The sequence below is a fragment of the Mesoplodon densirostris genome, chromosome 6 (genome assembly GCF_025265405.1).
Source record: "Mesoplodon densirostris isolate mMesDen1 chromosome 6, mMesDen1 primary haplotype, whole genome shotgun sequence".
Taxonomy (NCBI): Eukaryota; Metazoa; Chordata; class Mammalia; order Artiodactyla; family Ziphiidae; genus Mesoplodon; species Mesoplodon densirostris.
The window spans coordinates 72,936,548-72,950,892 of NC_082666.1; the positions used below are offsets into that span (position 1 = coordinate 72,936,548).

The 14,345-nt window shown below is 36.8% G+C and overlaps 1 protein-coding gene across 6 annotated transcripts in view; it reads left to right on the forward strand.

Annotated features, from left to right (window-relative positions):
- RFX3 (regulatory factor X3) overlaps positions 1–14,345 on the forward strand; it is a 297,259-nt gene that overhangs the window by 132,757 nt on the left and 150,157 nt on the right. For all 6 annotated transcript variants that reach the window (XM_060100833.1, XM_060100834.1, XM_060100830.1 and 3 more), the window contains one exon: positions 581–705. In XM_060100833.1, the coding sequence (XP_059956816.1) occupies positions 589–705 (117 nt within the window). In that variant the 5' untranslated portion in view covers positions 581–588. The remainder of the gene's footprint in view (positions 1–580; positions 706–14,345) is intronic.

Genomic DNA, 14,345 nt, shown 5'->3' on the forward strand with positions numbered 1-14,345 from the left:
GAAAATTAGTGAGCTTGATCCTTTGGCTAAATTTAGGGTACATCAGTTGGTTTTTAGATATACATTAATTTTAAAAAATCAGTGAATACTAAGTTTGAAAATTTGAAAGGACCTTAGAAACAATTTATTCTAAATTGTACACCTCCAGTGACGTCCTGTAGTTTATAAAAGTGTCTAGAAAGTACAGTTTATGACATATTTGCATCGTTAGGATTTGTGTTCTGAGAATTGTGTCTTGACATAATTTATAATATGACTAGTTTATATTGTGCTTGAAACAATTTATAACAGATGAGGCCTAAGGAAGGTAGATTTCAATGAAGTTCAACCTTTATAGCCTCAAAATAAGAGGTACTAATGGAGATTTTTTAAATGTAGATTAGTAATTTTCTATATTTATTTTAAAAGTGGGCAACATGACTCTAAACATGCGTGGAATATCATGAGTATGTTGGGTGGAGTAAGAGGTATTCTGGGAGTGTAAAGTTCGTCTCAGTATAGGATATTAAGAACAAATGTAATGCAGCTAGTCATATAAGGAGAGCATTTTAAACTTTCTTTCTATTTTAATAAATTTCAGAGACCATCATGCAGACATCAGAGACCGGGTCGGACACAGGTTCGACAGTGACTTTACAGACATCTGTGGCTAGTCAAGCAGCAGTGCCTACACAGGTGGTACAGCAAGTACCAGTACAACAACAGGTAAGGAGCTGCTGTTCCCAGAGAAGATGCTGTGCCTTTCCTTGTGCTGCCTCTCCAACATAGCTGTGTCTAAAAAATGATTCGGATAATACTTTCTGGCACAATGGATGCCAAAATAGGCCTCGTTCGATTCTTAGATTAAGTCAGCAAATGTTTCTTGAGCATTTCCTGGATGTGCCACGTTCTTTCTGTGCTAGGCTGTAGGGATAAAAAGATAAATACTCAAACTATAACCCTTATTCCAAAAGAGCCTCTTAAGTCCTAAAGAGAGCATTTGTTTCTAACTTGGCCACCCTAACTGGGTTTTCTTCTCCTCTTCTCCCCTCCTTATTCTTTATCACATCTTCCTATTTCTTTCATATTGAAATGTCGGCAATCATATTTTTATATAATTGGCTCACAGTAGTACTTAATAAAGGAGAGGATGTGTGTACCTTACAGGCAGGGATTTTGCCTTTGTGATATTTTGGAAAGTGCTTGGGCGTTATGGTGACTGATAAATAGTGTTTAATGAAAATTAAATTATCTTAAAGGTCTGAAAATCTGACTCATCCCATTAAAAAAATTGAGAATGAATTCATCATCACATGTTTACTACAGGGCTTATTCATACTTGGGACGCTTAGCTTGTTTTGGAAAGATACTGACAAAATGTGCTATTTTGTGCCAGTTAATAGTCCTCCTTTGGATTGTGAACACATTGGCCTGTCATTTCTTCTAAAGAGTGGTGAGAAAGTATGCGAGAAGGATCATGTCCTAAAGCATTATCTTGAGACTTACCTGTAATTTCTCAGTATCAGAGAAAATGTTGCTTTTACAGTTTAGCAAATGTTGCTTTTACAATTATAAATAAGTCATTAGGGAGAGGGAATAACTTTTCCTAGATTATAGACAGAGGGACTCAAGGTTATATTCTTAGGAGATAGAAGTGGGATGGGCAGGGAGAGTGCTAGAATCATGGAGAAGGGTCTTTGACTCTCAGGGTAAATAAAGACATCTGAAATAATTATTTCTTTTATAATTAAATCTTAGCATACTCTTCTTTCTGTTCTGTACAACACACTGGTATTACTGATCACCAATTTCATCACCAATTTCAAGACTGAACATTATTCAGAAAAGGGTAGTTTATGGCATATCATCCAAAGAGCAAGTAGAGAACTCTTGGGACAGTGTTACATATAATTTTAAAAAGATAACTCAACAATCGAACAATATTAAGCATATATTGAACAGTTACTCTCACTCTGGTTTGGTTTTTGTCTCATTTGTGGAAGAAGAATGGCCTTGAGAGTGCCTGTCTCTAACAGTAGTGCAGTGGAGATCCTGTTCCTGTCTCCAGAAAGTGCCCCCTTGAGACCTTAAAATGTCTGTGTTAAGTGTATCTGGCCCTCTTTCATGGACTCTGTGTCTTTTCTTACTCCCTCCTTCCTTTCCTTTCCCTTTCTTCCTTTTTGCCTTCTTTCCTTCTTTTCTTTTTAAAAAACATTTTCTTTTTATTGAATTTATATGTCATTAGATGTCTACTACAGGTCTTATATAGTGTATATCGTAGTGTAAAGAGTCAAATAGTTCAGCAAGTTCGTTATTTAAAAAAAAAAGTAGTCCTCATCCTCTCTCTACTCCTCCTCAGAGGCAACTAATTTTGCCTCTGTTTACCTATTATTTTGATATTTACCTCTGTGTCTTCACAAACGGTGTTTATTTTCTTTTTTAAAAAAAAATGTTTATTGGAATATAGTTGATTTACAATGTTGTGTTAGTTTCAGGTGTACAGCGCAGTGAATCAGTTATGCATATATCCACTCTTTTTTTTTTTTTTTAGATTCTTTTCCCATATAGGCCACTACAGAGTATTGAGTAGAGTTCCCTGTGCTATACAGCAGGTTCTTATTAGTCATATATTTAATATATAGTAGTATTTTCTTAGTTTTTTTAGTTTTAAACATTTTCTTACCACACTCCTCTTTCTAGCTCTTAATATGTGCATGCATGTGCACGCACGCACGCACACACACACACTTTTTCCATCCCATATGCTTCTGATATACTAGGTTGAACTATATGCATTTTTTACCCTTGGCCATCATTCTGGGATTTCCCTCTTCTCTCTTATGTTGGCTTTCCTGTTTCTTGGATCAGTGTCTTAAACTCTTTTTTGATTTGCTCAAGCACAACTTGCAGTAACTTCCTAAGAATTGGTAGATTTTGAGCTCTTGTGTGTCTGAGAGGGAATTTGTTCTACTACCTTCACAGTTGTTTGGTAGTTGGATGGGTACAGAGTTTGGGGATGGATATCATTTTCTGCAGAATTTTGAAGGAATTACTCCATTGTCTTCCAGTTTGCAGAATTGCTATGGAAAAGTCAAACACTGCTCTGATTTCTGATCCTTTGTATGTGATCTATGTGATTATCTTTTCCTCTCATGTTCTAAATCACAGTTTCTTGAAATTTCATGTTGATGCGGACCTATTTTTATACATTGTGCTAGAACCTTGATGGGCCTTTTCAATCTGGACATTCTTGTTCTTCAGTACTGGGAAATTTTATTCAATTTTTTCATTTATGATAATCTCCCTTCTTTTTTCTCCTTTTTCACTTTTTGGACTTTTTGGTTCTACTTTCAGTTTCATCTTCCAGCCCATCTATTACCATCTATTACTTTTAATTTCTGCTATCATAGTTTTAATTTCCAAGAGCTTTTAAAAAATTCCTTTTATGTTCCTTTTTATAACATCATGTTTTATTTCCTGGTTATAATATCTTTTTTCTCTGTCTCAAGATACTAATTTTTTAAGTTGTTGGAATTTTCCCCTCTTTATATAGTCTCTTTCTTTCAAGCTATTTTTGTTTTTTGTTTTTTTTGGTCTGTCTTTCATATTAGAAGCTTTTCTCAGATGTCTGATAATTTTGGGGTGTTTATTCATATTTAAAAATGTGGCGATAAAAGGCTGATTTGAATGCATAAGTGAGTTTTGTTGACTTCAATATAGGATCATCTGACTGGGCTTTTTAACTGGGGACCTTCTGATGTTCAGTATTTTTGTTTTTCCTCTTGGGCTGGTCATATTTTTAAAGAAGACTTCTCCAGCTTCCTGCCTGGTGGGTGAATGCTTAGTTGCCTGGGAAGCTGAGTATGGAAGATAGTTGAGTATTTCTTGCACTAATTCACTGAATCCTTCTCCTTTTCAATATGGTATCACTCACACTTGATGTTCCTCAGTGCAGAGATTAAACCAAAGGATAAACCTTCAAATTTTCACCATAGTTAAGGAAGGCCAGTCACCTCATTGCACAGAGTTGGTAGAGGAGATCTGATTGCTTCTTAAATAGAATCACTTTATATATTAAATATATATAAAAACAAAAAAACTAAGTTCCTATTAGAAGTGGAAAATCAGTATCACCAGCCATAGACAGAAAATTACACATACATATACACACACTGTGTTCATGTCCTTATAAAAAATAATCTCATGTACACACATAACACACTTTGGAAAACTTTGTGGTATGCCACATGGCTCGTTCCCAACAGGCATATTTTTCAGTCCCGCAAGTTAGCTCTTTCCTCTAGGATGTTCAAGGCAGTCGACGACTTGGTCCCCTTTCACCAAGCAAAGAAGTTGAGAACTTTCATTTTCTTTTTGTCAACTAAGTGTTTTATTTCACAGAGTGGATTAGTGTGATATATGCCTGGAAATGCCTGTTACGTTGTCCTTCCAGGCTTATCGTATTTGGAAGGAATTTTTCTCTTCTGTCATTTTCTTCCTTCCTAGCTTCCTTCCTCCATTCCTCCCTTCCTTCCTTCCTCCCCTCCCTTTTCCTCTCCTCTTCTCCCCCTCCTCCCCTCCCCTCCCTTCCCCTCTCCTTTCCTCTCCTCTAGAACGGTGACATATTTGAAGATTTCTAACAGTGTCCCTGTGGATATAGATTGTCTGTAACTGATAAGATAGATGCTATAGTAACTTCTTATTGCTCTAACATACCTATAATCTTTGTATTGTTAATATGCTGATGTCATCTTGAGTTTTCATACTTTGGTAAGATGCCTTTAAAATCTTGCAGCTCTTGTCACTGACCCATGATAGATATTGAAATCATGGCATTGACGTCAAAGATAGTTACCTCTATTGATTTAACTTTTCATTGTGTCCTTGCTCTGACCATTTTGATGTAAAAAGAAAGCCTATAGGGCTTCCCTGGTGGTGCAGTGGTTGAGAGTCCGCCTGCCGATGCAGGGGACACAGGTTCGTGCCCCAGTCCGGGAAGATCCCACTGGGCCCGTGAGCCATGGCCACTGGGCCTGCACGTCCGGAGCCTGTGCTCAGCAATGGGAGAGGCCACAACAGTGAGAGGCCCACGTACCGCAAAAAAAAAAAAAAAGAAAAAAAAAAGCAAGCCTATAGCTAAATTTTTAAATTTTGAGACATGTAATTTTGTATGTATTAGCATGTTGAGAAACCAGAAAATTTTAAGATCATAATATATATTTTTATTTCTTCAAAGCCCTAAGGGTTCTAATTTCCCTATTTCACTATGTAATAAGTACCCAAAAAAATGTTGTTTCTAAAATTATTTCTGTGGTTTTTCATTTATTCTGTATGATCTCAAGAATCAATTTGTCACCTTTCCTTGAACAATCTGATTCAGGAATGGAGAATTCTGAGCAAAGATTGCAAGACTTTATTATATAATTCTTTATCAAATTTCCTATCTTTTGCAATTTCTCATTATTTCACAAAACACCATAGAGTCTCAGCTTACAAATACAGACATAGTTGCCCAATTCAGTAAAATCTATAAAAATATTCAGGTTCAGTATCTTGATTAGAAACTAAAAAATTAATATTATTTATTCTTATCATATTTGTAAAAAGACTTTTTGAACTGATGAGTCTCTATCAAATATGACTAGAACTGTGCGGTTCTCCCTTCCCCTCCCCCTTCCTTGAGTGATTTGTTAGAGTTTCTGTAGATAATTCTTCAAGTTGGTCATTTTGTGCCTAAATCTGAGAGGTCTTCTAACCCTGCTTGCCCTAGAACTGAATTAAAAACCCAAGAGAGGGGAAAAGGAAAATGTATTCCTACTATTCCATTCTCCTCCATAGCCAGCCAGTTTAGGTTCTTTTCAAGGTAGAACCTAGTCAAAAGTCAGAACTTTTATTCCTGTTTTAATCTTGGGATCCAGGTATTTCACAAATGCTGCTGACATCGAGGATAATTCCTAAATCATCCTAAATCTTGAATCAGGGCTCCAAGAATATTTTCTCCCATTCAAGCTTCCCAAGTTTTAACTGGTCTCCTAACTATATTTCTTCCTGTCTCTACTGTCTCTGTCTGTCTTCCCTTTTCCTTAGAAAGGGACATACATCTTTTATCTCACAGTGGGCAAGTGTGTTGTCTCTATATCGCTCCTTCTAAACGTAACGTCCCAGGTACAGTTGAGCCCTGGGGTTGAGGGGCTTCTATTTGAGTTCAAAGACATACATATTTTTTTTTTCAAAGATGCTGTCAACCTTGTTCAAATTCTTTTTTTATCAGAGAATGTGGGTCTTGACCTTTTTCTGCCCAGGGACTGTTTGTTTCTTGTGGGTCTTTGTTATGTAACTGTGACACTGAAACTTCTTTTTATGTGATAAAAGCTCATTTCAAGATTATATTCAGATAAGGATATGTATATTCTTACAAATACATATTTTTAAAAATACGTGTATAAATAAATCACCTATTTAGGCACTGACTCTTTGTTCATAATTTGAGTTATCAGAATGAATGTAATGGCTATATTGTTTCTTTTTGGTTAGTATCAATATATCACATATTTAGCATTTCTATATAAGTTATGGTACATCCTGGAGGGTAAGTGTATTATCCCTGTGGTCAAAAAGATAAATGACATTTTGTGTGGGAAACAGATCCAACCGGAACTGTCAATTAGGTTTTAGGCAAAGGGCAATCTTCAAGAAGGGTAAGTTTTAAATGAATCTTCTCCAATAGATCTATTTATTATGGATATCTTTAAAATGATGCCTCAACCTTTAGGAGATGGATTTTAGGAACTGAAATTAGATATGAATGCTCCTGACTTCCCCACTTTAGGCCATAGCTTAAACAGTGTGTTATTTTTGTCCTCACTTCTGTTTGCCATATTCCTGTGTGTAGTAAATAATCATCACAACCAGAAGGAAGCTGTGATAATTAGCAATATACCCATGAGAAAGTTATTCTGGTGGAAGCAATAAATAGTGATTAAGGGGGAGAAATGATTGCCTATAGAATGTTAAATCCATAACAGAATGTTCTATTGGATCAAAACTTGATCAGTAGTATTTTAAATGGGACCCTGTGCTAGCTTGGAGAGCTAAGCCTGAGGTAGTGCACTCCATTGTTCTTGTCTTTATCTTTCCTCTGCTCAGGGTCCAGAGGTTTGCTTCTTGTGCATCCTACCTTCGATGGACATGAATAGAATTCTTTTCATTTCAGACCATTATCTGATATAATCAACAGAAACAGAGGCATTTTTCTCTGGTTTGCTCTTATTCGGGATGAGATTCTCATTGGCTTAGTTCCCTAAGGGAACGGTGTTTTCATAATTAAGACTGTGACAGACATCCTAAAAGATGGGGTTATATTTTTAAATGAATTCCAATTGAATGTCTTTTGTGAAAATAATTTTTTTTAAAGACAATAATTTTAGTTCTTGAAGAACATATTTATTTTTGGAATCAGAACTGCTAATTTTTAGTATCCAATATAAAAAAGTAAGGTGTTTTGAAGGAACATGCTGATTTACAATTGAAATAAATTTTACTGTGCCAATCCAATATGAAGGCTCTTTAGTTGACCATCTGTATATTTTTAAAAATAAGAACTACTGTTTAAATAGTTGGGTAGTAATAGTCTTTGATTCTCTTTTAAGTGATTTTTAAAATATTTTCTCAACTAGAGTTAAAAAATTATGATCAGTTCTGGATACTATATTTTAAGAGGAATATGCCAGGCACTGTGTTAAATACTGCGGTTTCAAAGGTAATTCTGTTTGGTACCCGACTGTAGAAAACCAACTTTTGATGGCGATAGACTTGTTATAGAATTAGATACAAAGTTCCTTAGGTGTAAAGATGGAAATTGTTCTTGGAATGAGGGTCAGTGATGTCCTCACCAAGAATGTGACCTTTGAGCTGTGTGCTGAAGGAAAAGTTGGAGTTCACAAGAAAAGCAAACTGGAAAAGGGCATTTCTTGTAGAGAGAAGCATGGAAGAGCTCAAGTGAAATCAAGGAGTTGTACAAGGAGGCGAGGGGCTAGGAATTGAGGGCTGTGGAACAATGCTGCATAAGAACCTCTTGTGGGAGGTTGAGTCTGATGACCTATTTATGGTGTCTTTACATGTATCCCCTCCCTAGTATTTTCCCTTTTCAGTTGACATATTTCTTTACGTATTCCCTCACTGGTAATTTTCTTGAAAGAGACATCTGCAGTTACCTAACCACTTCTTAATCCTATGAAATTTGGGTGCCACCCATACAACTATGGATACTGTGCACTTTGGACACAGCCAAATCCAATAATTTTTTCTAGGGTGTTTCTGGATTTTCCTTTGACATTTGATACTGTTGACTGTCACATATTTCTTTTTTTGCATGGATTTTGGTTTTCCCCTTTTATTTCTTTGAGGGCTATTTCATCAAGTAAATCAGGTTTCGTAGAGCTTAAGAGAGTGAGACTCATACTTAGAAGGGATGGATTTAAATCCTGGCTCTAGCTCTTTCTAGTTATATGACTTTGGAGAAATAAAGTTAAGTTTCTGAGACTCAATATCCTAATGTATAAAATAAGAATAATAATGTCTAGCTTATACTTAAAGTATTAAATAACATTTATTAAATAATTTTGAATAGTACCTGACATATAATAAACCTTTAATAAATTTTCTATTTTTACTATTATTATTTTCATTGTTGTTATAATTATCAGTAGTACTGGTAATGTTATCTGACTCCTCTAATGGAAAATTGGAGTGGGGGGATTTGACCTCCTTTTCTACAAGAGTTGGTCTTTGGCCCTCTCTCTTTGCCCTCACTGTCAAGTAACTTATCCTCTGCAGCTATTTTAGTCTTAAAACCAGCTGCTTCCATTTTCTTTACTAAGCAAGAACCTCTGGCCCTTCCTTGTATTGCTCTGGATTATGAATTATGGAATCTCAGGCTCTAGGTCAGAATGGACACCAGCTTGGTCTGAGGCAGGATCAGTAATGGTGTCCTTCACCCTGGATGGCCTGTCACCCAGTGCAGTCACCATAGTGATTAGAGAAATGCCAGGTTTTTCAATAGAATTCAGGAATACCTCCAGTATTTTATTCAGTTCATAAACTATAATAATTTTGAACCAAGTTTGTTGCTGTGGTATGATATAAGACTTTAAAAGATTAAGGTGAGAACAATATATTAATATTCTAGCTAGCTTGACTAGAATTTGGTTTTCTAGTTAGAAGAGGCTTACACCATTCATTTAATGCAACTATTCCAAAGGACCTCCCAAAGTTGAATTGCAGAAAATTTTCTCTTTCAACAAATCACTTAGTTATAGACTTATTTTAGTCGATTCCATAATTTTGTTCTTAGAGATATATAATGTTTTCTATGAATATCGAATTTGCTTATCAAACTATCAATTTCAACATCAGTACTTTTTGTTTGTCTGGAAAGTTCAATTTGTCCTATAAAATTTTTCATATGAGTAGAAAGTAGAAAACTTTACAATAACTGGCACTTCTGTTTACATATAATTTGAACAAATTGAAACACAATTTAAACAGAGCACGTGCCCTCTTTGCAAAGTAAATCAGAGGAATTCTTTACATGTGCTAAAAATACATTGTCAGTATAATAGAACTCAATATATAGCTGAGCCTCTTTGACATCAGTATCTGAAAGAAAAGAAACGTTAAGGCCCAAATAAAAATTGTTATTTGTAGTCTCAGCTAGTCAAGGAAGTCTTTCTAGAGGAAGTGATGTTTAAGCTAAGATTTAAAGAATAGAGATGACCAGTGAGGGAATAAAAAGAAGTGTTTGCTGAGGGCAGTGTGTTTGTGAAGAGCTGGCGTGAACGTGGTAGGTTTATGGAACTGAATCAGGGTTGAAATGGGTGGAGGAGAGAGTAGGAGAGCTGAGTGGTGAGAGGTGAGGTGGAGCGCTAGGTATCTACTGGTTGAGTAATATAAGCTATTTAGGTTTTCAATAATAACTCCCATTTTGAAGTCATCCACCATTCTGCTTTGTCAGAAACCCAGTTGCAACGATGTATCATAACGATAGTATGCCATCTATTGAGCATCTATTGTGTGCTGTTCCCTGTGCTTGATGCTTGGTTCATTATTTCTAAAGCTTATAACAACTCCGCAAGGTAGGTGGTATTATTACACGTGAAGAAACTGAGGCTCAAAGAATTTAAAATAACTTGCTTTGGATTACAGTTATTTGGCCTTGACAGCCTGTGCTTACATTTGAGAAGTATACTCTGAGATAGTAATTACAAAATGTGTGTGTGTGGGATTGATGTTATATTTCTTTCGAGAGTGGGATATATTTATATTGTCATTTAACGAATAATTATTTTTGAAAGTCTTCTTTCATGGGAACTGTAAATGCTGAGCAAGTAGGTACTCAGTTTGTATTGAAGGAATATACTAAATAGTACAATAGCTTGAGCTCTTCAGACTGAATCCTTGTGTGTGGAGGGGAAAGGACTTGGGTCTTGTCCACATCTCCTGCCCCTAAAAACAGCTCCTGAGATGCCTTTGTGGAACCTCTAGGGATATATGGTACACAAGTTGAGCATCATCTCCTCTCCTGTACTGTTTTATAGCCAGATGAATTGTCCATTAAAGTTCTTCAAGCTTGATGCCTATATTAAACCAGCATACCATAAGGTTAATTCCATGGAGCACTTAACATACCTTTTCTATCCACGAAAAATCATCATTCTCCCCTTTCTTTTATCCAGGGCTGATTTTAGAAATAGACACACATTGAATGGCTCTTTATTTTCTTTAAAAACTTGTGTTGATATCAGTCAAAGCCATTTCTGCTGAGACACTGATGTTTCATTTTTCTTACAGCCCTTACAAACTGATAGACTTCCTACTGAGAGGAAATCGCAGCCACCCTCTTTGCCCTGGTTGCCTAGTAGCTCAGTGCTAAATCCTAAACCTGATGTTTAACTAATATACCTTCCTTCAGCCATGATATTTTTAGCTGAGAGTCAAACCCAAGATATCTGACTTCAGAACCTGAGCTCCTAAGACCCACCCTACAGAAGTAAAGCAGTCAGATGAGTTATAACAAGATAAATGGTATAAGCCCACTGACATAGCAGTACTAAACATGGGCAGTCTCATGGTGAAGAACATGATACACTTTATGTCAAGAAGGATTTTTAATTCTATGAATCAATCACAGGACAGTTTTGAAGATCCCACAAGCAAAGCTAGTGAAGCAGGTACGTCCAGAGTATAAAGGGCTGCTTGAGCAAGATAACTAGCAAATAAAAAAATTATAAACCTTGGGAATTCCCTGGTGGCGCAGTGGTTAAGAATCCGCCTGCTAATGCAGGGGACACAGGTTCGATCCCTGGTCCAGGAAGACCCCACATGCCGCCGAGCAACTAAGCCCATGCGCCACAACTACTGAGCCTGTGCTCTAGAGCCCGGGAGCCACAACTACTGAGCCCATGTGCTGCAACTACTGCAGCCTGCACGCCTAGAGCCCATGCTCCACAACAAGAGAAGCCACTGCAATGAGAAGCTCACGCACCGCAACGAAGAGTAGCCCCTGCTCGTCGCAACTAGAGAAACCCCGCGTGCAGCAACGAAGAGCCAACGCAACCAAAAACAAATAAATAAATTTATTTTTTAAAAAAATTATAAACCTTGAACTTCCTAAAGCCCTCCCTAAACTCAGACCCTAAGTATGAACATCAGTAAATATAGTACCTTAAAAAAAGGGGGGGGGGGGAAAGATGATAAAATCAATGTAGTAAAATGTTATTTAGATAATCTGGAGAAAGGATAACTTGGGAATATTTTATATGACTCCTGCAACTTTTCTAGCAGTCTGGAGTTATATAAAAAAATTTTGGGGCTTCCCTGGTGGCGCAGTGGTTGAGAGTCCGCCTGCCGATGCAGGGGACATGGGTTCGTGCCCTGGTCCGGGAAGATCCCACATGCCGCGGAGCGGCTAGGCCCGTGAGCCATGGCCACTGAGCCTGCACGTCCAGAGCCTGTGCTCTGTAACAGGAGAGGCCACAACAGTGAGAGGCCCGCGTACCGCAAAAAAAAAAAAAAAAATTTAAATGAATAACTTTACCAATCTGAGGTAAGTTTGGTAAGTGATAATTTGAGCTACTAATCATAATATTGTGTTCAATAGACATGGGCACTTACTATTTTATCTTTAAATAAATAAAACCTGAAAGTTTTCCTTATACATATGCTAAGCAACAAGAGTTCTTCTAAAAAGTATCCCAAATTTAAACTACTCTTGTCTCATCTCAATGGATCAATGTTTTAAAAGAGGAAAATCAGTTCTGAGCTTTTTGCCCAGTTCTCTCTATATTCCCCATCTACTCCCCAGTCTTGATGATGACCACCAAGAAAATAAATAAATAAATAAGCAAGCCTGAATAACACATAAAACGATCAATAAGAAACAAAATTGGTGATACTTTTGAGACTCTTAAAACCAGATGTGTATAATGAATTGGTGGTAAAATTGAGCGTTGCTTTAAAAATCTGGTTGCTAGAAAATGCAAACAAAATTATTCTCAAGAAAGAAGACAGAAGTATTAGGAAATAGGAATTAGGTACTAAACTCAAAAAAAGATAGCCAGTTTGCGGCTTTGATTTTTGTTTTATTTAATAGCAGTATAGATATGAATAGTATGAAGGCCCAGACAGCCGTTCCCATTCCAGCCTGTCAGGAAAACCAGATTCATCAAATCAGTTGATTAGCAGCCTTTAAAAAAGTTAAACTCACCCAAATATATATTACAATTGATATATTAATTATTGAATAGGAGAAGAGGTGGAATATAGATTTTTTATTAAATAAAAAGCTATAATTTTTCATCTTATAATTGTAATATTTAAAGATTGTTTAAAAGATTATCTTTTATTTCTGTAAGGTATAATTTTATTTATTTATTTATTATTTTGCGGTACGCGGGCCTCTCACCGCTGCGGCCTCTCCCGCTGCGGAGCACAGGCTCCGGACACGCAGGCTCAGCGGCCACGGCTCACGGGCCCAGCCGCTCCGCGGCATAAGGGATCCTCCCGGACCGGGGCACGAACCCGTGTCCCCTGAATCGGCAGGCGGACTCCCAACCACTGCGCCACCAGGGAAGCCCTTTAAGGTATAATTTTAATGGGTGATTAAAAGGTGGCCTCGAAACTGAAAATAATAATATGCAGAGCTTTTTATTTTTGGTTTACAAGTTGGTCAAGCTGTTTCTCACAAATCTATACAGCTAACCAAAGCCATGATTTTGTTTTTCTCTGCCTACCTTTACTAGTTGGTATTTCTGGGTTATTAAGTATTGATAACTTTGGATTCTGTTAAATTTGTGCTTCCTTATTATTAGCAATCTCAGCTTTTTAAAAATAGTAGGATTAAAGAAGAGAAACCAAATAAGAAAAATTATACATTAGAAAAGAGAGCACTTGAAATGTAAGAAGAAAGGTGATTCTTTTTTTTTTTTAATTTTTTTTTTTTAATACTTGCAGAATGAACTTTATTTATTTATTTATTTATTTATTTATTTATGGCTGTGTTGGGTCTTCGTTTCTGTGCGAGGGCTTTCTCTAGCTGTGGCAAGCGGGGGCCCCTCACTATCGTGGCCTCTCTTGTTGCGGAGCACAGGCTCCGGACGCGCAGGCTCAGCGGCCATGGCCCACAGGCCCAGCCGTTCCGTGGCATGTGGGATCTTCCCGGACCGGGGCACGAACCCGTGTCCCCCACATCGGCAGGCGGACTCTCAACCACTGCGCCACCAGGGAAGCCCGAAAGGTGATTCTTAAATAAAAGTGTTTATTAGTATAATAGGGATTAGAGAGGCACTGTCCCATTTGTAAATCTCAGAGTAACTTTGTAACTCATCGCTAGCAGAAGTAAACTATAATACAGACTAACTTGAGATTTTGTGGGTTTTTTGTAAATGGAACTATAAATGGAATAACTGAGCAAAATTATTTCTGAAGTTTTGGAAGAGTGATAGTAAGCAAGTTATTTGAATAAACCTAAACTTTAGTTCCCTGTAGTAACTTTTTTCTGAGATTCTTATGAGACTGAGCAGACCATTGATTATAGTCCTGTTTATGATCCTTGGTAACATAATTATTCTATGCAAAGGCTTTTTTACCAGTAACTTTTCTTTTTTGTTATTGTGCTGATTTTCAAGGCTTTGCTTTGACATTGAGGTTCACTAAGGTGTTTGTTGCCTGTGGTTCATTGATCTGGTAGATAGTTATACAGTTAAAACCCATGATTACTCTTATTTTTTTCCAGGGATTTCATAAATTGATTTCAGAGAAATTGTTTCTTTAGTTTATTTTAATTAGATACTAAAAATAACAAAGCAAAA